At 43.8% G+C, this 22,063-nt stretch overlaps 1 protein-coding gene across 2 annotated transcripts in view; it reads right to left on the bottom strand.

The window, feature by feature from the left end:
* Positions 1–683: 683 nt before the first annotated feature.
* The window catches only part of LOC147891711 (glycoside hydrolase family 2 protein), a 165,817-nt gene continuing 144,437 nt past the window's right edge, over positions 684–22,063 (bottom strand). The window contains exons 16-18 of one of the 2 annotated variants that reach the window (XR_015542402.1): positions 10,260–11,048; positions 1,183–1,526; positions 685–948 (exon numbers count right to left, since the gene is read on the bottom strand). Coding sequence is in view for 1 of the 2 variants with exons in the window: in XM_087387885.1 (XP_087244011.1) it covers positions 1,347–1,526; positions 10,260–11,048 (969 nt within the window). In the remaining variant the exon portion in view is untranslated. Of the gene's footprint in view, positions 1,527–10,259; positions 11,049–22,063 lie in introns of both variants that reach the window. The other variant, XM_087387885.1, reaches the window with a different exon arrangement.

Raw genomic sequence — 22,063 nt, 5'->3', positions numbered from 1 at the left:
AGTTGAGTACTTCAAGATGCCCACGAGTTGCACACCTTATAGAACAATTGAGGATGACGAAATATTTCTAACAAACTCCATAGGCAAAAGGACTCCAAATAGGTCCCAATTGATCCCACACAAATTTAAACAACTCATGGATGACATGTTTTATAGCATAAGATTAGTTTTTCGCAAATAACGTAATAAGTTACGTATAATTCAATTTTGAGATAATCAAGTTAATCAATTTGGTATGGCACCGTATCGTGTGATGTTGATTGAGGCACACATTACCAAAGCATTAGCGTAACAAAGGCTTTGTTAGCACTGCCCTACAAGCAGTGCTTTCCTGACAACTTTTTTAAAAAGTGTCCCTCTAATCATTTTTTGCCACATCTTCCCTTGCCCATGCCTTTCTATTCTAATTTTGGATCTCAATCTCTCTCTCTCTCTCTCTCTCTCTCTCTCTCTCATATTTTGTTCGTGCGTGATCTCTTCTTCTCCCTCCCCACCCCGTGTCCAGCCCTCTCAAATCAACTTATGAGCATCCTCCTCCTCCTCTCTCTCTCTCTCTCTCTCATATTTTGTTCGTGCATTATCCTCCCCCCCCCCCCACCGTGGCCAGCCCTCTCAAATCAACTCATGAGCATCCTCCTCTATCAACAGGGCAGTGCTATCGACGAGCACAGCATGTGCTCTCTTGTTTATCTATCTTTATGTTCTTTTATTTCAATGGAAATACATGTGGTAACATACAATCCTTGCAGCTGTATTCCATACAGGAATAACTCTTAACAGATCCCTGTTTCAACACTAGACTTTTAGAGGTTTAGTTTGGGTTTCAACACTAGACTTTTAGAGGTGTACTAGATCCCCAACCTTAGGTGTTTAAGCAATATGCATCTGACTCGGTCCAATAGGCCTTCTTGGCATCCATAGATGTTAATCTCTCTCTCTCACTCATGCCTGCACACACAAACAAAAACACACGCAAAAGTGACGAGATCACACCGTATCCTTTGGCTCGTAGCTTGCAAGCTATCTCCGTGTTTTCAATTGCACATGGGGTGAAGGTCGCAGATTGTTCTTGTTTTTTGAGGGATAAGAAACGAACAAAAATATTTACGCTCTTGGTCTGATGGGATCTGCCTATGAAATTGTGAATGTGGTTCCTTCACCAGAGCTGAGAGATGAAATTACCAGGCATCAGTTTTGTGGGTTGCGTGCTTAGTTTGTGAAGTCACCTCCCCTAGATGCTCTATAAGTGGACCGTTTTGTTGAGAAATAAATTGCTCTTTCAAAGTCAAGAAGTGCTCCTCATACTTCACTTATATATTAGCTGAAGCATAGCATGGTCTTGGAACTCATGGGCTTGCAGCAAGATATTTTGAGATATTATACACGTTCAGTTTAGAACTTGAAGTGATTGGACAGAATCGAATGGAGAAGGCGTAATGAATGGGTGGTACAAGATAATTTTCATGCACACTAGGGCTCCAGCTGTCGTCGCCTCCAAGCCCCATATGTTTATGATCTAGATGTACCTGCAAATAAAGACATAAGATGGTTTTGAAGTGATTAAATATGCATGCACTATTGTTTGCTGTCTCAAAAAAATAAAATTCTGTGTGCTGCTTCCTTGAAGCTAATTACTTTAAGGTAAACGTAAAGCTTCTATCAAACCATAAACTTACAACAGGAAATGGGACTCCAAAGAGAGATGACTGTCATACAGACCCACTGGATAACTACTCATTCTAGAGGCATTCCTGTACTCAATAACTAGAATGATGCCAGAAAATATGTTAAATTGGCAATTATGGCTGGAAAATGCTCTGTAGATGAGCCCTGCACAGTTCAAAGCATCAAATGTAGCTGCCAAAACACCCATGACCATATATCCAAGGTCAGTCAATATCAGCATTGCAGGGTGGACAGAAAATGCAGATGCAATACTTGAGGCCAGTGTACGATGGCCAACCACTCACGTAAAGAGCTCAGATTATTGAATCTTGGAGTACGGGAATGAGTTGATACAAAAGATCAATGTTGAAAATTTCCATCATGCACACAATGGAAATCAATGCTGACTTATTATGCAAGGCCAACAATTCTTCAATGGTTTCTCACCAGTTTTGTTTTTTATTTACATCGGACCAGCAAAGGGAAAGGAACCGGGGGGGAGGAGGCAGTGCTTTGGGGGGGCGGATCAGGTGAGCAGAGGCCAGCAGGGTGCATCAGGAGGAGGGACAAAGCAGCAGGGTGGCAGGAGCAGAGGAGTGAAGGAGGAGAGGACAGATCAGGGTGGAGAGGAGCAGTCAGGCTGGGCGTGGCTGAGTGGGGGTCAGTAAAGGGGAGCAGCCAGGGACTGCGACCATTTTACATCTATGCTAATCCTCCCAATCGGGGTCAGTGGTAATCCCTCTCAGGTGGCATTAGGAGGGGACATCACTTTATGCTACATCTCTCTGTAGCAACAGCTAGAGAAAGTAGCATAAAAAATGATCATCCCACCTCAAACTTTGAGACGGAGTACTACTGGTCCAAATTGGATGACCTAGCATAGAGATAAAACAGCTCAAGTATCTAGCTGCTCTCCCTTGCTGCCTGTGCCCTCACTGCCATTCAGCCATGCCGCGCCTGCGTGCCCCAACCCCGACCTGTCCTCTCCACCGTCACTCCTCAACTCGTGCAACACTGCTGCCTCTTCCTCTTCTTGAGACACCATATGCAACCCTGCACCCATGCTGTTCTCAGGGCATGAACAGTCCCCTGATTGTGGGCACGATTCCACCCCCTATTTTGGGCAATTGTCCCAGCCAGCTCAGCCTCTCCATTTCTCCACTCCCGTTAAGGGCACCGATTGGTGGAGCTTTGATCTCTACTGTCTGATTTCTAAAGATTCTTCTCAAGAATCAGCCACCCCAAACTTTCCTAACTCGCTTTAACAAATTGGAATTCCCAAACATGCCAGAAAATACACCTCATCAAAAATCAAATTCCAACACCTCAGCAAATGATGAAATCACAGACCATTAAAGACTGACAATTGATTGAATTAGAAACTTAAAAGAAACGTATACCAATAGAAAATAAGGGACAGTGCAGGGTACAGCACTGACCTGCAACTGCAGGCAGGTAGGCTGGCAGCATAAACAGCCTGCAGCTATGAAAACAGCGAGAATACACGACAGTGGGTGCAGTCTATGTGACGAGGGGTTTTGCAGGGGGCTTTGCCGAGTCCAGATTGCGCGAGGCGCAATGGTGGGGAGGGAGGCCGTAAAGGCAGCCACCTTTTTTGTGGGACCCAAGAGCAGAGGGGGAAAAAAATGACGTGTGTTCCACGAACCTGAATCATAATAATATCAAATTTAAACTTCCCTTAGCGCCACCTCCAAAAACATCCTGGCAGCCCTCGGCAAATGGGAACAGCACGGCGGCGGTCGGCCAGTCGCCAGAATCTAAAGGATTTGCCCCTAGAAAACACTCCCACCGGCAGTTCCCTTTCTTATCTGGCCGTGGAGCAGCCATTCAGCTGTTCTCCAACTCCTATTTTGGGCACTTCTTGCTGTCCCCCGCACACCCCCTGTTTGCCCCTGCCCCTTGCCGAGCCTCTCCATTTTCTCTACTCCACCCCCCCTCCCTTTTTCTACCCCCCTGCTTCTACCTGAGCATCCGTGCTTATCTGTTTCACAGCCTTAGAGGCTTCTCTCCACCATCCCGCCCTTCCGCTCACCTCTCCTTGCTTGGTCGGAACAGTTTTTTTTTTTTTTTCTCAAGAAAGAGACTTCTATTAAGTAAGAGAAAAAACCCGCGAGAGCAAGCTCAAAGCGGAATACATCATGAAACCATGAGGATAAATAAACCCCCTCAAAATGAGGTGGAAAACAAGTGTCACCTCAACCCTGTAAGAGTCTCATAGAAGAAAGGAGAGTCCTTCCATTCCCTGAAGAAAGAAGCCCTCCTAGCTGAGGCTGCACGGGAGTCTCCCTGCATACTCATCCATACGTACATTAAAGTATGTATGGTGTCTGTCCAAATACTAGCCAATGTGTGCGAGGGACCTGAGTTCCCTCCAATGCCTCTGTGCATCTGGCTCTCCAGATATGCCAGGCTGCTATGCTCGCCAGTATCTCCCAAGAGGTATCCACAGAGGCATGTACAGCTGCAAAAGGAAGGTGTGGTACCACATCCAAAGAACAAGGCTCAACCTGATGACGTCGAATCGAAATGGCCCGAGAAGAGTCATGTCTCTCATAAAAGATCTGAGGCCCTGTAAGAGAAAGCCAAGCCACTAAGCCCCATGAATGGGGAGTGCACAAAGTGACTGAAAATCCTGGCTACCCCCATCCAAATCATCCTCGTCTATCTGCAATCCCATAAGCAATGCTGAATCGTCTCCAAAGCAGAGAGGCAACGAGGGCAAGTAGGGTCGGCTCCGAATCTGGATCTCCAAAGGTTCACAGCAATCCCACCATGGATAGAAAGCCAAAAGAAAAGAGTGATCTTTCTATTCCTGTGGGATTTCCAGAGTCTCCTGTAAAAGCACCTCTGTAAATCTGCAGTGATATCAAATGTCTCCCAATGAGGAACTCTGGAAGGTCTCCAACCTCTACTATTGAGCTGGAATCTCCTTGCATTACTGACCATGTAGCGAAAGAAGGGGATGCTCTTCTCTCGATGCCCTGCGTCAAAATCCACTCCCACTCTCCAAGGTCCCACTACAAATACCTAATGGAAACTCCCCCGTAGAGCCAAAGTCTCCAAGATCCAGTGGAGAGAAGCCCGGGGTCTGGGTCAAGGAACCACTCTGAATCTGATCCCTGGAGCAAAAGACCTACAACCCTGATAGGCTGAAAGGCAAACTCAAGCAAGATGTCCTCTGTGGACCTGAATAATCTGCCACCATCATGCACATCAAAAACCAAGGCATTGCCATGTGCATCTCGAAAGGCCAAAACCTGAAGAGAAACACCCCCTCTCGTAAAAGCACATGCCCAAGTGGAGCAAGTGAGTGGCATATCATCTGTGTCTACCCAATCCGTTGGAAGGGTTGCCTCAATCTGCAAGATCCTCCCTGCACTCGCTCTGAGATATCCTGTCAACTGAGATTTAGTCTCCTCTGGAAGCCTCTGGAAAGCTTTCCATGACCCTAGAGATGAGGCAGGTCCCCTCTCCCATCTGGACCACTGCATGTAGAAAGAAGCACCAAGTGGCCTGCCAAGATCATCCACTATACTGTCATTCCACATGACCGGTTGCCTATCCAGTCTCCTCTTGAAGAAGGTTGGAACAGGTTTTCACTTAGAAGACATGACTTTTTCACAATGACCATTGGTCTTCCTAGGCAGGCTCTGATGGCCGCTCCCTAAGCAAATATATTCCATTCAAAACAACAAAGTACCGAAGTACAATCATTACATCAGAGGTGCTAGAGCTATCTCGATCCCAATCCTGCACAAAAAGCCATTTAAAAATTACATCAGAGGTGGAGAGATAAATCTCAATCCACAACCTCTTAAAGCCTGCTCGTGAGGCAGGAGACAAACGTCAATTCCAATCCTCACTATAGGTCAACGAAGATCCCAAAAACGCACTAAAATCTCTAGGCTAAAGGAATAATAACACAACTACATGCTTTCATAACAGGAATGCAACTGAAGTTGCCCTATAAGAAAACTCATGAATAAGCAAAGCCTAAAATCGATCATCTGAGGATATTTCGCTACACCACTTGGATGCCAAAAGTCAATAACAAAACATTTCCTACTTTCAGTTGATGTGCCTCCACAAGATGAGGCATCCTATGAAGATTATGCTTTTTGAACCATCTCCATATATGCTCCAGATCTCTCTTTTTATGTTGAGTCAAGGTACTCAGCCTAGATAGTCCTCCAAAATGAATGGAATAAACTATTGTGTTCTTTGTAAACACCTCTGGTCACCATATGATGTAGGCCATGTGTATGTGTTTTGCTCCATGGTACCTCCTGCAGACGTTGTGTACATGCAGGGGAGATAACCATTGGAAGGTCTTATGTATCCCTTTTGTTTACTTCATAGCCTTGGGAACCCCTTGCTAGCATGAGAACCTAGCCATAGATTTATCCTTGACCACCATGAGATGGCATGAGAAACTATGAGACTAGATGTATCCTTGACATAGCCTGAGGCATTCCCTTGAGGGGGGGTATGATGGGGATATCTCAAGGTGTATGCCCCAGGCACACCTTGGTTTCTATGTGTGTGTGCCAGAGGCACACTTAGGTGCCCATAAGCACTGTTAGGTGGTAGATGCCACATAGGATGGTTGAGAGAATCTAGGAGCTGATTGAGGAGATGATTGTGGAGCTTAGAGGTCATCAGTGATGTCACTGCTCATGTAAGAGGTGCCTACAAATGGACCTCACCTTTCTTCATTCCATAAGCAAGCATTCTCATTTTGTGTTCACTTCATGATTTCCTTTTAGTTCCTCAACAGTCCCTTCATATTAAGCTCGTAGGTTTTGGTTATAAAAATTATGGAAGTTTACAGTTATTGCAGAGACATGGGATGGTATAGAATATGACTTCTCTGGAGACCCTTCCAAGACATGTCTTTGAAGGGTTCATTTTGGGAACGATCCACACGAATGTTTTTCCATGGGATGGATCTGTTAAAGCTACAAGAAAATTGCAGCTCATACACAGTCATTTGTGTGGGTCCCATGAGGACACCATCTTTGGGACAACATTTGTATTTTCTTGCTTTCATTGATTTTTCCAAATTCTCATGGGTTAATCCCTTAAAGGAAAAATCTGATGCCTTCCAATGCTTCAAGCAATGGTGGTTATGGTTGAGGATGAGTCCGGATACAACGTGCAGATTTTGAGAACTGAGAGAGGGAGGGAATATATGTCAGAAGCCTTCAAAGTTAGGAGACAGGCATTAAGCCTCAATGCACAGCTCCATATACACCTCAGCAAAATGGTGTTGCTGAGAGGAAAAATAGGCCTCTAATGGAAACGACGAAGGTTTTGTGTATGGAAAAAACCTGAAAAGGCTGAAAGAAAAAACCGGCCTGTTCCAGAGAAACCCAGCTGACTGCCTAGGGGATCTCTGGTATTGGAGCTAACAGCCAGGTGGGGGGGCTATACAACCAGCAAATCCCTCGCGGACTGAATATGTAAAAAACTCTTGCATTAAGCATACTACTGGTTTTCTGGTTCACCTAATGTGATGGCTCATATGCTTAACAATATCGTTTTGCTGGGGAGTATAGGAAGTAGTGTACTATCTTTTTATATTCTTCTCTTTACAAAAGTGAATGAATTCTATTGATGTCTACTCTTTTCCTTTATCCAATCTGAGAGCCTTTACATGTTCATCAATTTGTTTTTCTTCCACGACAATGATTTTAATTTTTTTAAAAAGAGTCTTAGATTTCTCTTTCAAGAAGTATATCCATGTCTTCCTTGAATAGTCATGAAGCCTACTTTGCCTCATGTAGGTCTAATATTCAATGGACCACAAAGGTAAGGTCAGAGTGTCTTAGTTTTAAGGGTCCTTGAACCTTGCATTGGATATTTCTCACCGCTATGTTCTCCTATGGTACTCCCATTGCACATCATCTTCTCTTAAGATGAGGTGGGCTACTTACAAAGCTCATAAGAATCAGGCTTTGCATTTTGAAGTGTCCAAACATTTCATGCCATAAGACTTCTTCCATATTCAATTGGAAGATATAGGATTTGAGATCTGGTATAGATGACTTAAACTGTATAAGCTTTCTTCCTCAACTCCTCTGGCTATGAATTTGAAGTCATCAGCCTTATCTTGTATGAGATATTTACCTTCGTGTAATTCGAAGCTCTTATCTTTCTATGTAATAGCACTAACAAATAGAAGGCTCTTCTTCAAACTTGAGATGTAGAAAACATCCTCTTATCAAGATGGAAATACTACTCTTTATGAGGAGTACGTCCCCTCAATAGCTTGTGGAAGCAACCCTTGAAACACATTGCGAGCACTTGTATGCAGCTGTCTATAAAATTCAATGAAGTGAGTTTCTGCAAAGATCACATCTCTACTGACAAAAATATTCTTGATTCGAGGATAGTAGATGCGGTAAGCTTTGCTTTCACTGCTATAGCCAACAAAAATGCATTTAATGGCCTTTACATCTAGCTTGCTTCTCAACTGGCGTAGCAGTACATGTGCATAGGTTGAGCAGCCAAGTACCCTGACGTAGTCAACCTTGGGTATTCTGTCATATCAAGCCTTAAAGGGAGTAATGGTTTGAGGATTTGGTCGGGCATGTGTTTAAACGGGGTTGCTGTTTTGTATGAAGTCTTTCAAGCATTAATAGAAGGTTCTTTTCTTTAGGAAAAAAATAAAAATAAAGCCTTCAACATAGGATATCTTGTCTATATCATGATTGTACAAATCTTTAGATGTGTAGCATTCAAGGCGTGTTAGGTGCCAGGGGAGTGGGAATGGATTGATGAGGGGCACCGAGAGAAGAGCTTCCCTTCTTTCGTTATACAGTCAGAAATGCCCGAAGATTTCAGCTTAGCAGTAGAGGTTGGAGGCCCTACAGAGCCCCCTCATTGGGATAGTTTTCAGATTTCTGCAGTTGTGCGGAAAAACTTTTGGCGTAGGCTCTAGAAATCCCTAAAAAATAGAAAGATCACTCTTTTCTTTTGGCTTTCTATTCATGGAGGGATTGCAGTGAACCTGTGGAGATCCAGGTTTGGGGCTGACCCTACTTGTCCTCGTTGCCACATTGCAGTTGAGTCAGTACGACATTGCCTTTGGGAGTGTAGACAAGCGAGGACGACTTGAAAAGGTGTTGCCAGGATTTTCAGTATCTTTCATACAGCACCTTTCTATATGACCTGGGGTTCAGTAGCTTGGTTATCTCTTATTGGCCCTCAGGTGTTTTTTGAGGGACATGATCCAAATCCAACTCTCATGGTACAGCGACACCCAGTGGAGTCTTGTTCCCTCCAGGATGTTCCTTCACTCCTTTCAAAGCTGCTCATGCCTCAATAGACACGTCTTGGGAGATTGTGGCTAGCATTCCAACTGGGCATATTTGGAGAGCCACATATACAGAGGCGATGGAGGGTATCCAGGTTCACCCTTCCCAGGCTATGGCCAGTATTTGGACTGACACACTACACACTCTGATGGCCATATGGGCGAGCATGTAGGGATCCTCCAAAGCAGTCACTACCAGGAGAGTTACTTTTTTCAGAGTTTGGAGAGGATCTCCTTTCTTCTCTGAATCTCCCTTAGGGTTGAGGTGGCGTTTTCAGCCTCCACCTTGGTTTTTTATTAGCTTCTTTTGAGCTGTGTTTTTTTCTCATGAATAGCATGATGTACTCCCCCATTTGAGCTTGCTCTCGCAGTTTTCATTCATACTTAATAAAGTAATTTTCTTGGGAAAAAAAAAGGCGTGTTAGGTGCGAGCTTTGGAAAACCTCAATTGAAAATTAAGGTGCGGTCGTTGGGAAAAATACTTTTGAAATTTGTAAAATATGGAGAAGGGGACATAAAATATTACATGTCTAGAAGCATACAACATACATAGATGATCTACAACATCCACATACAGAAATATTCATCAAGAGCAAAGAAACCATGAGAGAGTCTTATAACAGGGGGCTGAGAATGAATGGGGCCTGAAAGGGCACTAAGAGAGGGCAGAGATTGAGAAAGGGCAACAGGTGAGAGGGCTGAAAAAACGCAAGGGGATAAGAGATGGTTTAGAGGGCATGGGATCTGAAAAAGAGCTGAGAGAAGGCAAGGTGGTAAAGAGAGGGCTGAGAGATGTTTTGTGGCGTGGAAGGAGACTCTCAAATCCATGTGAAAGCAATTGCGACTTTACAATTAGGGGCATTCCAAAAGGCACGGAACACTTCGAACAGCACTTTACAATAAGGTGGGAGTTTCGAATCAAAAATGGTCTGTATACATTACTGTTAGACAATTAAAGTTACCTTTCTATTGTTTTGTAACGAGACAATATTCACATAGGCCTTAAGTTTTGCACAAATGATTTGTTAGGACTGTGAGAACAAGCAGCACAACCTTACCCTGGACCTACTGATTATGTTTACTGTGGTTGGAGAACACTAAAACACTTGTACTCGTATTCACAAAGGCCTTTAGTTTTGCAGAAATGATTTAGCAGCACAACCTTACCCTGAAACTACTGATTATGTTTATGCTGGTTAGAGAACCCTAAAACGAATTTTGTACTCTTGCAGAGTGTGTTGGTGAAATCACATACCTCAATACTTTTCCCTGGATGTAGCTCCTCTACATGCATGGCTTTGTCTAGGTCCATCGTGCTGTAATAACTTGCATTCATCTGCATTGAAAGACCCTCGTTCGTGAGTGAGGCAAGAAGACCAATATTTTCGGGCCTGCTCTTGAATACCACCCATCTCACATCTGCCCTTCCTCCGCATTCTCCTGGAACAATGTAAGGTACAAAAAGATCTGATACACCTGATTCGTAGATGCTGACTTGTGCTGCCTGTTTTCTATCAGGATAGCATTCAAAGGGACCTCGCCCATACCATGTCACCTCATTGAAATCTTTTGCCAGTAGAAATACCACACCTACACGAGGCAGAGGTGGAAGCTGTCCTTTTGGTGTTACATCATAATCAATAATCAGATCCCCCGTACCATAAACCCTATATTTAATGAGCACCTCAAAAAATACTTGGTCAAGCTTTTCTGACCTCATTACTTTTGACTTCACTGTTGTCTCTCCTTCCAGTACATTTGTCCCTGATGCTCCCTCTATCACCATATCTTGATTCAAATTACATAGAAGAGCTGCTGTTCCAACATCCTTTGGTTGCACTATAAGGTTAACGCTCACTTCAACCAGACTATCAGAAATTCGTTTCAATTGAAATGCACTAGTGCTTGTGATGTCAAGTCTATCAAATCCATGCTCTTTCCATTGAAAGGCATAACTCTGACTTCCACCACCTTTATCATTATCTGTTGGAGCTCTATAGAAACATGGCCTCGGCCCAGCCTCAAGAACTGTCACATTGCTTACCTGATACATATCCATAAGACATACAAAGTTGTAAAGTAGGATTGAGATTAGAAACAGCAGTTCGAAATTCAGAATTCTTCTAAAGAAACATAAGGTGGCACATCGTAACGTAACAAACAGTCTCAACAAAATTACAATGTCTTGTGTGTGTGCGTGTGCGTGCGCGTGCGTGCATACACGTGCATGCGTGAAGCTGCTTTGTGGCTCCTCTTTCTCTGTCCCGCTCTCCTGGTTCCTCACAGCTCACTACTACTGCTCTCATCATCCCACCTCTTGCCCACAGCAGACGTTTGTTTCACACTTTCTTCTAATTTGACTATTCAGCCCAGTCTTTTTATCACTTGTTTTCTCTGCCCGCTCTGCTCAAGCCTGCCAGTTTCATTTACCCTTCAGCCATTGGCCCTTCATCCATGCTTGATGAACACATCAGTCTGGTGACGCAGCTCTTTTTATTATGTCTGCAATTGTTCTACTAATGTTCAAAGGTTAAGCTCTTATTTTTCTCTCTCTTTTAAACAGTCTCCTTTTTCCCTGATTTCCCTTAATGGTGATGACATTCTGTTTGCCTCCATTTTTTTTTTCCTAGTCTTCAATTACTTTGATTTAGATTTTTATCGCCTTTGCTCTCTCTCCGGTTGTGTGCCCTGACCCCAAGAGTATGATCACGGAGTTTTTTCAGCCATATCATACGGCGGTGACACGACAGACTCAATCGCTAGGGGCACGACCAACGCGGGTTACAATGGCTCTTGTCAGTTGTAGGGATGCTAGGAGACCACAACAGACCACATGCATAGACCATCGTCAGTGTTCTATCGCAGGGTTTCCTGTCATCACAGCCTCCTTCATCACTGGGGCCCCCTTGACCTTCCATCTTGGCCATAGGTCCTATTTCTCTCTGTACTAGGTCAGAGATTGTTGGCTATGGCAGACAATGGAAGCTTAAAAATGAGTGATAGAAGGCCAAAAACGAGCTGCTGTATTGAAAATGCTGCTACAATGAATGGGGGCTCAAAAGAGACTCGCCAATATGACAAAACCCTAGGGATAAATGCCCTAACTAGACTAAGTGTCCTAACTGAACAAGGTGATACATGAACTAACTATACCAACAGTCCTAACTAACTGTAGCCAGTCCTACAAGGCACATACCAAGGAACAAGTGGCACCTATGGATAGCCCATAGAATGGCCTACAAACCCCCCTCCATGGTATGGGCTGAAGTATCCTGGACATGACTTAGGATACCTAAATATCTAATGTCATGATTGCATACATTTGTCCTATAGGGATATAGCAACCTATGACTGAACAAAGTACAACAGATCAAGTTACAAAAGGTACTACATTTAAAGCTTGCCGAAAAGCCTCAAACTTAGGTCGAACTCCTGCATGAGCTCTGCCCACCTAGCTTGGCAGCCCCTCAAGTCAGGCTGTTTACAAAAATGTTTCAGAGTATCATGATCCACATCCACATAAAACTTTGAACCATATAAATAATGCCTCCATGTTTTCAAAGCATGGATAACAGCATACAACTCCAATTCATGAGTTGGCCAATTCCTTTGAGAGGGAGAAAGCTTCTTGCTTTCAAAGGCTACTGGCCTTCCCTCTTGAAGGAGAACCACTCCTACCGCAATGCCACTTGGATCGGTTTCCAAGAACAACGGTTTCTGGGGATCAACTATTTTTAACACCGGTCCTGTGACCACAGCTTGTTTTATGGTGTTAAAACTTTCTTGTTGATTCTGTCCCCATATAAAAGGTACTTTATTTGAGGTCAGATCAGTCAATGGCGATACTATTTCGGAATATCCTTTGATATGCCTCCTATAAAATTGGACAAATCCCAAGAATGATCGCAACACAGTCAGACTCTGAGGGATTGGCCAAGTCAATATCGCAGCCGCCTTCTTTGGATCCATTTCTACCCCCTCTGGAGTAATTATGAATCCTAAATATTCAAGTCTAACCATACACAGTATAGTTTTCTTCTTATTTACATAAAGACTAGCTTTCCTCAAAGTACTGAACACTACTCTTAAGTGTTCACGATGTTCAGTAATACTTTTACTGAACACTAGAATATCGTCAATAAAATGTACTACAAACTTTCCAATATACGGACGTAGTAGATCGTTCATAAGCATGACGAATGTCACTGGAGCATTGGTAAGTCTGAAGGGCATTACCAAAAACTCATAATGACCAAACCTGCTTCTGAAAGCGGTTTTATGCACATCCTCGGCTTTAATCCGGATCTGATGGTAGCCACACTTAAGATCTATCTTGCTGAAAATCATGGCTCCATGTAATGCATCTAGCAAATCATCAATCCGAGCCATCGGATACCTGTGCTTAACAGTGATATTATTCAATGCTCTGTAATCTATACAGAGGCGAAACGTATCATCCTTTTTCTTCTTTAATATCACTGGCGAAGCAAAAGGTGAGAAACTTGGTTGAATCTGCCCCCAGAATCAGTTCAATCTTATGCTGAACGTTCCGCTCTGGAGGTAACCCATAAGGTAGTTCATTCCTAAAACATTCAGAGAACTCCTCTGTTATAAGATTAGCCAGCTTGGCCATCTCACCATTTTGCGTAACATCAGTGCTAGCCGAAGAATCATCAACCGGCTCTACCGATGCTGTGCAAAGGAATAAAAACTCTTCTTGAGCTTTTCGGATTTCCATCACGGAAACCAACGGTCCCTGAGGTACATCTTTTTCACCTCGCAAGACATAAAGCACATCATTCATCTTGAATTGATATACGTGCTTTTTCCAATCAATGGCTCGATTCTTCCTAGAATGCCACGCCATACCTAGGGCTATATCTGCATGAGCAAGCTTAGTCATTTCAAAATCAAGCTTCTCAGCATAGTCTTGAATACAAAGCTCCAACTAGGTAACACTTGGGTCCCATACTTCAGTTGAACTTCCATCTGCCATCCTGACTGTATACGCATAGTCAGATGGACTTGTCTTTAACTTCAGCCTCTTCATGAGCCTGGAGTTAATCACATTGTGAGTTGAGGCTGAGTCAAACAACACAATGACACTTGATATAGGATGTTATCAGGTGCACTCGTTACTAGCTTAGCAACAGACACACATAACAAACAAGGTACTGACCTCTGAGAAGATCCCGCTAGCTGAATCTTCATCTCTTCCGCTCTGGGACTTCCCTCCATTTCCACGTCACATTCTGAGACTACCATCTCAGCCATCCAACGATCCTTATTACGTGGACAATCCTTCCACTGATGAGGCTGAAGGCAACCGAAACATAAGCCTTCTCTCCTCGCTTTTTCTCTTTGTTCTGGGTTTAAGGGAGACTTTGACCAAGCCCAGGCTGCCATTGGGGTTACTTTCTTTTTCACTCCAATGGTGGTACTTGATTTAGGAGTTTCAGCTGGTTTCACATGCTTGGCTTGACCACTCGGCTGAGAACCACTCCCTTTACTAATCCATTTCTTCTTAAACCCAGATTTCTTTTGGTATCCATACTGGGTTCCAACCTGTGCAAACCCACTTGGTCTGCTGCCCTTGGCATCTTCATAGTTCAGGGCTATGGCTATTGCATCATCCAACGTGTTCGCATACTTAGCCCGAACTTCCATTCATTCAATCCAAATATGAAATCTTTCACTTGGATTGATTGAGGTAGGGGTTCATCAACCTTCATTACTCTCTCTCGAAACTTATCAGTGTATTCTACCACTGACAAATTTCTTTGACGAAGGTTTCTATACTGATCCCAAGCTCGGGATGCTTCGTCAGGAGGTAAGAAGTGTTTCCTGAATTCTCTTTTAAACCCCTCCCAGGTAGTGGATGCTATCCCATCTTTTTGTTGCTTAATCCACCACCAATCCGCTGCCTTACTAAACATGTGGGTGGCCTCGCGGATCTTCTTGATGTCATTTCTGATTTCACAAATGGCGAACAGAGCTATGGTCATTCATCCGACCAGAATACTTTTCCGTAGCCATTGTGCGTAAACCAGTGTTTCATGCGCGTACCAAGCATATTGAAGTTCACTATCATTATGTTCGGGAGCGGTTGTCAGCAGGAGACATAGAGTTGTCTTATCTTCCCACAGAGGACAACATCGCAGATATGTTTACAAAGGCACTTCCTCGTCCCAAGTTCGAAGTCTTCCGACAGGCTTTACACTTGGTTCTCTTTGTTACATGATCTGACATTCCTTGTACATTCATAGGTGGCTATATTCTTTTGGATGAACATGTGCCACCATGACCACAAACTACCAGGTACAAAGCACTCTGGCTCTCAGTGTAGACAATAGTGGAGGATGTCTGGCAAATACCAAGATCTGTAAGTAACTGTCGAAGCCAAACACACTCTACTGTAGCGGTGAAAGCTGCCCTGTACTCAACCTCATAGCTAGACGTGGAAACTGTCGGTTGCTTCTTGCTGAGCCAAGAAATACATGAATTGCCAAGCAAAAAACAATTGCCACTATGTGACACTCTGGTGTCGGAACATCCTGCCCAGTCACTATCCGTGTAAGCATGCATGGTAAGTGAACCCTGATCACCATAGAAGAGGGCTAAATCCTGAGTGCCTCTGAGATATCTGAAGACTCTCTTCACTGCCTGCCAATGCTGTGAACTAGGCATGTGCATGAATCTGCTGAGCTGAGATACTGCATAACTGCAAGTCAGGTATGGTGTGACATAAATAAATAAGGCATCCAACAGCCTACTGATAAAGAGTGATATCACATGGTGGGCTCCCATCATGAGCTGAGAATTTGAAGCCAGGGTCCACTGGAGTAGAAATTGGCTTGCAATCCTCAAACTGAAAACGATCAAGGAGCTGTCCAATATACTTGGACTGAGACATCATGATACCCCCCTCAACATGAGCAAACTGAATGCCCAAATAATAATGGAGCTGTCCCATGTCTGGCATGTCAAAAATCTGCTGCAAATCAGCCTTGAAAGCTGCAATTTGCTGAGTATTTGGGCCCGTGATAAGCATATCATCCACATATAAAATCAGCACTAAAAAATCAGATCCACTCCCACGGAAATAAAGAGTGGGTTCTGTGGGACTATTCTGAAAACCAAGGGATAGTAAGTGTGCATGAATTTTGGCATACCATGCCCTGGGTGCCTACTTCAAACCATAAAGAGCTTTTGTAAGCCGGCATACCTTATTTTCAGAATTAACAACCTCAAAGCCAGGAGGTTGTGTGACATAGACTTCTTCTTGCAGATCCCCATGAAGAAAAGCGGTCTTGATGTCAAGTTGGTGCACTTGCCAATGATGATGGGCTGCAATGGCAATGACACATCGAATGGTAGTAATCCTGGATGTGGGAGCAAATGTCTCCTCAAAATCAATGCCTTGTTGTTGGGCATACCCTTTTGCAACAAGACGGGCTTTGTATCGATCTATGCTGCCATCAGATTTCCTTTTTAATTTGTAGACCCACCGTGTTCCAATGGCATGCTTGCCAGGTGGGAGATCTACTAGTTCCCATGTGTCATTTTTGGCAATAGACTGTAACTCAGCTTTCATTGCATCCATCCACTCTTTGCTGTCAAAAGCATCTTTATGGCACGAAGGCTCTTCATTGCAAGCTGTAGCAAGGAGTGCAGACTCAAGAAAGTGACCATGCTATCTATTCCCTGATCTTGCCCGGGCAGCAAAAGGCTGATCTTGTTTGCTGTCCCTCAATGTATCCAGAAGCCATCTGGGAACTTGCCTTTGCTGTCTATTGACAGCTCTTTCTTCAATGACTGCATCATGAGTAATGGGATCATTTTGTGCCGGAAGAGTAACCTGCAAATCAGCATGAGGTTGTGGCTGATTATTGCTTAGTGGAGGGCCTGCAGGAGGCGCATGTTGCTGCTCAAAATCCTCTTCTGATGATGGTAGAGGTAACCAAAATTCAAAGGCATCAAACATGTCAATATCTGGCTTTGCTTTGCAGTCCACAAGAGGAGAAGATGATATAACCGATACCCTCTGCTCTCCTAGCTGTAACCAATGAATATGCATTTGATTGCCTTGTCATCAAGCTTATGTCTCAGCTGAGATGGTACATGAACATATGCAAGAGACCCAAAAACTTTCATGTGTGAAAGTGAAGGCTTCCTGCCTTTCCATGCTTCATAAGGTGTAATAGTCTTTAATGCCCGTGTAGGTGATCTATTCAGCACATAGTTGGCACACATTACTGCATCAAGCCAAAATTTATTGGGCAAAGACTTGGCCTTAAGCATGCATCTGGCCATCTCCACTGTGGACCTGTTTTTTCTTTCTGAAACAGGATTCTGTTGAGGAGTGTAAGGAGTAGTGCATGAGTGAATAATGCCCCGTGAGGATAGAAATGCATCAAACTCCTTTGACATATACTCACCCCCCCTATCTCTGTTGAGGGTGACAAGCTTGCATCCTGATTCATTCTCAACCATATTCAGCCATCTCTGAAAGCATAAGAAAACTTCAGCAATACCTTGTGAAATCATCAATGAGAGTCATGAAATACTTGTATCCTCCAATGGCATTTGTCCTCATTGGGCCACAGATATCACTGTGTACTAGCTGCAATTTCCTTTGTGAGAGTTTTGGACAATTCTTTTGAAAAGGAAATCGATGCATCTTACCCAAAAGACAACCCTCACACACATGTTTGGAAACTGTGTGAGTTTGAGGTACATCATTTGCCATCTGCTGTGAACGTAGCTTTGCAAGAGCTCTATAATTGAGATGGCCCATTCTCTCATGCCAAAGATGAGTTTCAGCAAGCTGTGAATCTGAAATAGCCAATGCTTCAGTAGAAAGTGCAGCTGAATGATGATCAAAGTGATAAAGCCCTTTTTGCAAAGTGCCAGTGAGAACTATGGCATTGTCATCACGAAGATCATATACTAGGCATCTGTAGCCATCAAAAATTACTCTGAAACCTGAAGTAGCAATTCCTGAAATTGAAATCAAGTTGACTTCAATGCCAGGCACAAAAAGAACATTTGTTAGAGTGACAGGATGGCTGGAAATGGATGTGAGCTGCACATCTCCAACTCCTTTTACAGCATATGAAGCATTATTGGCACATGTAACTGTCCCCCCTCGAGGTGCATCAGCTAGAGAACGAAACAACTGTCTACAAGATGTGACATGATTGGAAGCACCACTATCAAAGTACCAGGACTGAGCATCATTAGCAGTAAAAAGTGCATCAGCTTTGGAGGGATCAAATGAGCAATGGACAGCCCATGCCCAATCATCCTGAAGAGCATGTGCATGTGAAGCATCTGCTGGCTCATGGGATTCAATGGCATGTGAGGCATTAATTGTCAATCCTGCTTTCTTTTTCTCCGAAGCAATGCGCTTCCTGCATTCTGAAATGTCATGTCCAGGCTTGCGACAATAGTTGCATCTTTTCTTCTTTCCCTTATCTGCTGTATTTTTAGATGCATAGGAGGAATTGCAGCTGCTATGCGTAGAGGAATTGCAGCTGCTATGCGCAGATTTTGGCTTGCCCATAGGCTTGGAAGCCTTGCTTCTTCCTGTCTGCTGTGAAGCAAATGCATGATCAGGAATAATGGCTTGTCTGTTAGCTCTACTTTGCTCTTCCTGCAAAAGCAAAGTAACTAGCTGGTCAAAAGAATAGTGGTCTGGATTACCCATGGCCACTAATCGAAGGGTTATAGCAAACCCTTGATATGTATCTGGCAGTCCATTCAATGTGGTACTGACAAGCTGTGAATTTGGCACCACCTCATCAATGTTGGCAAGCTGTTCCATGAGGTCCTTGACCTTTGTCAAATATGCATCCATTGACTCACCTTCATTCATATTCACTTCCTGTAATTGCCTAATCAAATATGCAACACGAGCTTCATTGCGAATCTGACATGGAGAAGCCAATTTATCCCAAGCATCCTTTGCTGTCCTGCAAGACCGGATGTGTGGAATAATGATTCTCTTGCATGATAAAGCAATGCATGAATGTGCATTTGCATCTCTTGCATCCCATCTTGATTGTTCTTGAGTTGGAAGAGCAGCAGCAGGAGTGCTAGAGGAAGAGGCATCAGGAGGAGTACCACCTGCAGAAGAACCAACAGTAGAAACAACCACTGTAGCATTGGCTGGCCTCAGATCAGCCCCAAAAACAATATTCCACAAATGCTTTGCAACAAGAATATGTTTCATGAGATAAGACCACATTGGATAGTTGGTGCCATCCAACTTATCATCTTCACAAAGAACTCCAAATAAATCTTGATTGTTCCCAGCCATAGCAACTGTGATAACCTGTAAAAGACCTGAAAACCCAAAAGCCTCAAGGCTATCACTGCAAAAAGCTGGCTGTCCCAAAAATGACAGAAAATATTTGCAAATTTCTGACCCAAATCAAAGGGCAAATGCAGATTTGACCCAAATGTGATTGTGACAGGCAATGTTCACTGCAAAAACAGCAAATTTGGCAAAAGCCCCAAATTTATTGAGGGCAAATAGGCCAAAAAGAGAGCAAATGTAGAAAACCCCAAATTTTGCTGAAATTTTTGCAAATGTGACCCAATGTATGCAAATCTGACCCAATGTCCTGCAAATGTAACTGAATGTCCTGCAATCTAACCCAATGTACTGCAATTATATTCTTGCAAGAAATTGCAATCAAAGGAGGTGTAAAGAACTGAATAGCCCCAAATTTTTCAATGTCCTGCAGATCAGCAAAAGCCCCAAATTTCAGACTAATGGTATGAAGTACGGTGGCTGTACGACTGATCTGTACGGTGGTACCACTGTAGGTACGACCCTGTATGGTGGCTGTACGGAATAGCGCAGAGCACGAGTATGGTGCAAAGTACGATGCAGGCACAGGTGACGACAGATGTACAACGCACAGTACGGTGGAGAGTACGGCACCGACGGATGTACGGCGACCTTCGATGCAAATGTACGGCGACGATGTAGAGTACGGTGCCGAGTACGATGCCGACGGATGTACGGCAACCTTTGATGCAGATGTACGGCGACGACGCAGAGTACGGCGCAGGTTCAGGTGATGCAGGTCTGCTCACGTACGGACTGTACGACGCAGATACTATAGGCAGTACGGTACAACATTGAAGGTACAAGAGATTGTGGAAGCTGGACGCCTGAATATTGGATAGCAGCTGAAGAGCCTTGAACAGGCTGGGAATGTATCGACCAACAGGGCAGAGAACTCTCAATGAGCAATGGAGGACTCGGGGGCTGAGGAGAGCTGGAAGACTAGAGCAACCTGCTCTGATACCACTGTAGATACATAACGAAGAGAGAGAGAGAGTGCAGGTACAAGACGAGTCGATAAAGAAGTCACGTCAATCTTAGATAAAGTTCAAAATACCCAAGTACAAAGTACTTGTATCTAGGCCTAGGACTAAGTGTCCTAGGTGTCACATAGGACTAAATGTCCTATGTGGCCTAAAAGGCACTAGCACTATAAGTGCCTATACTTATGCCTACAAGGCACATACCATGGCCTATAGGGCATCACTAGAACCACCAAGAGATGGCCTACAAGTTTGAGGCATTTCGCAATGCCCTGAACTTATCTCCTTTTGGTAATTGATCATTTCCTTGTACATGACATTGGCACTGCAGGGGGGTGTTAGAATTATTGATATATTCTAGGCAGTGACCAATGTAATGACAATAAGTGGGTTAGGGGCACTTTTTTCTCATTTAGAGGTTTTTTTCCCTAACCACAGTTACTTCACTAACTTAAGGTTTGTCACTTAGACAAAACCTTATCTCCCCTTTGTATTTCGGTTCACTCTTCAATTGCATACTCAGCGTTCAGCTCTCACACTCTCTTGCTTCCTGCTCTCTCTCTCCATTTCCATCACACATTTGGGATGGCTGCTAAGTTTCCCCCATTAGACAAGTGTTCTTGAGGAGACCCTGCTCTAATATAACCTTCCAAAGCTTTAACCCTAGAATTATGCCTTGTATGGTTAACTGCCCAAGAGCGCTTCGCTCTGCATCTGTGATTGGCGATGCTTAGTCCCCCCTCCAACTAGGGGAGAATAACTATTCACCAACTATAGTTTTGTGCCAGCCACCAAAACCTACCCATAGAAGGCTATGGACTTTGTGAAATAACCAACAAGATGCAATGTACCATGAAATAGCTATACGATCTCATTCACCACCAAGGCCCTTGCCATAAGAAGTTCTTGTCCAAGCTCCACTATTATAGCTATTTGCGAGCAATCTTGATGGCTAGCTATTGCTCTATCAAGATATCAATCCCCACCTGCCATCCCAAGTATTGTGTCATCCATCCCCTAGGCATCCAACAAAAGCACAAGGCTTCTCCTCAAGCGAGGAACCTTCTCTTTCGCTGAGAAAGCTAACTGACTTATGGTAGTGAGCTAACTGACTTATGGTAGTGCCTCGAGTCATGCAGTATTGGTCAAAGAAGTGTATAGTCCTCTTTAGAATATCCGGTGAGCTCTTCACAACTATGGACATGTCATTTGCAAACTTTGAGACTAGTAGCATCTCCTCTATTCAAATCAAGACACATCTTGACAAACTTGTGATCGCAAAGAGCAAGCCAAGGTCATTGCTACAAAAAGGAATGGGAATGGAGTTAAGAAGGATCCTAGACACAAATTCAAAGGATGGCTCACTACTCCTTGAGCTCCTACTAGCTCCCTTCTGCCAATCCAATCTCGTCGGCCTTTTCCCCGCTTGCTTTTGCCTCAACTTTTGTCACTTCTTCGTCAACCTTCAACTTCCACCTCTCATACCATCCTCTTGCCTCCCTTCTTGCCCTCAGTGCTACAGCCAGTAAGCTGCTATTTCCTCATCCCCCCCTTCTTTTCATGTCTCTTCTCTTTTGCCGTTCTACTCTTCCCTCTCTTCTTTGCTCCCGTTTCATTCCTTCTCCTTGGCTTTCTGGCTATTTCTAACCCCCCTTGCTATTCTTCTCCTTTGCCCCTTTGTGGTGTGTCAGTACTCCTTCAGCTCATTTGTTGGTCTTA

The sequence above is a fragment of the Dipteris shenzhenensis genome, chromosome 17, assembly GCF_047967505.1.
Source record: "Dipteris shenzhenensis isolate YYH24624 ecotype China chromosome 17, Dip_SZ_1.0, whole genome shotgun sequence".
Taxonomy (NCBI): domain Eukaryota; kingdom Viridiplantae; phylum Streptophyta; class Polypodiopsida; order Gleicheniales; family Dipteridaceae; genus Dipteris; species Dipteris shenzhenensis.
The sequence above is the reverse complement of the archived record's forward strand: the minus strand, read 5'-3'. Positions and strand labels throughout refer to the sequence as shown.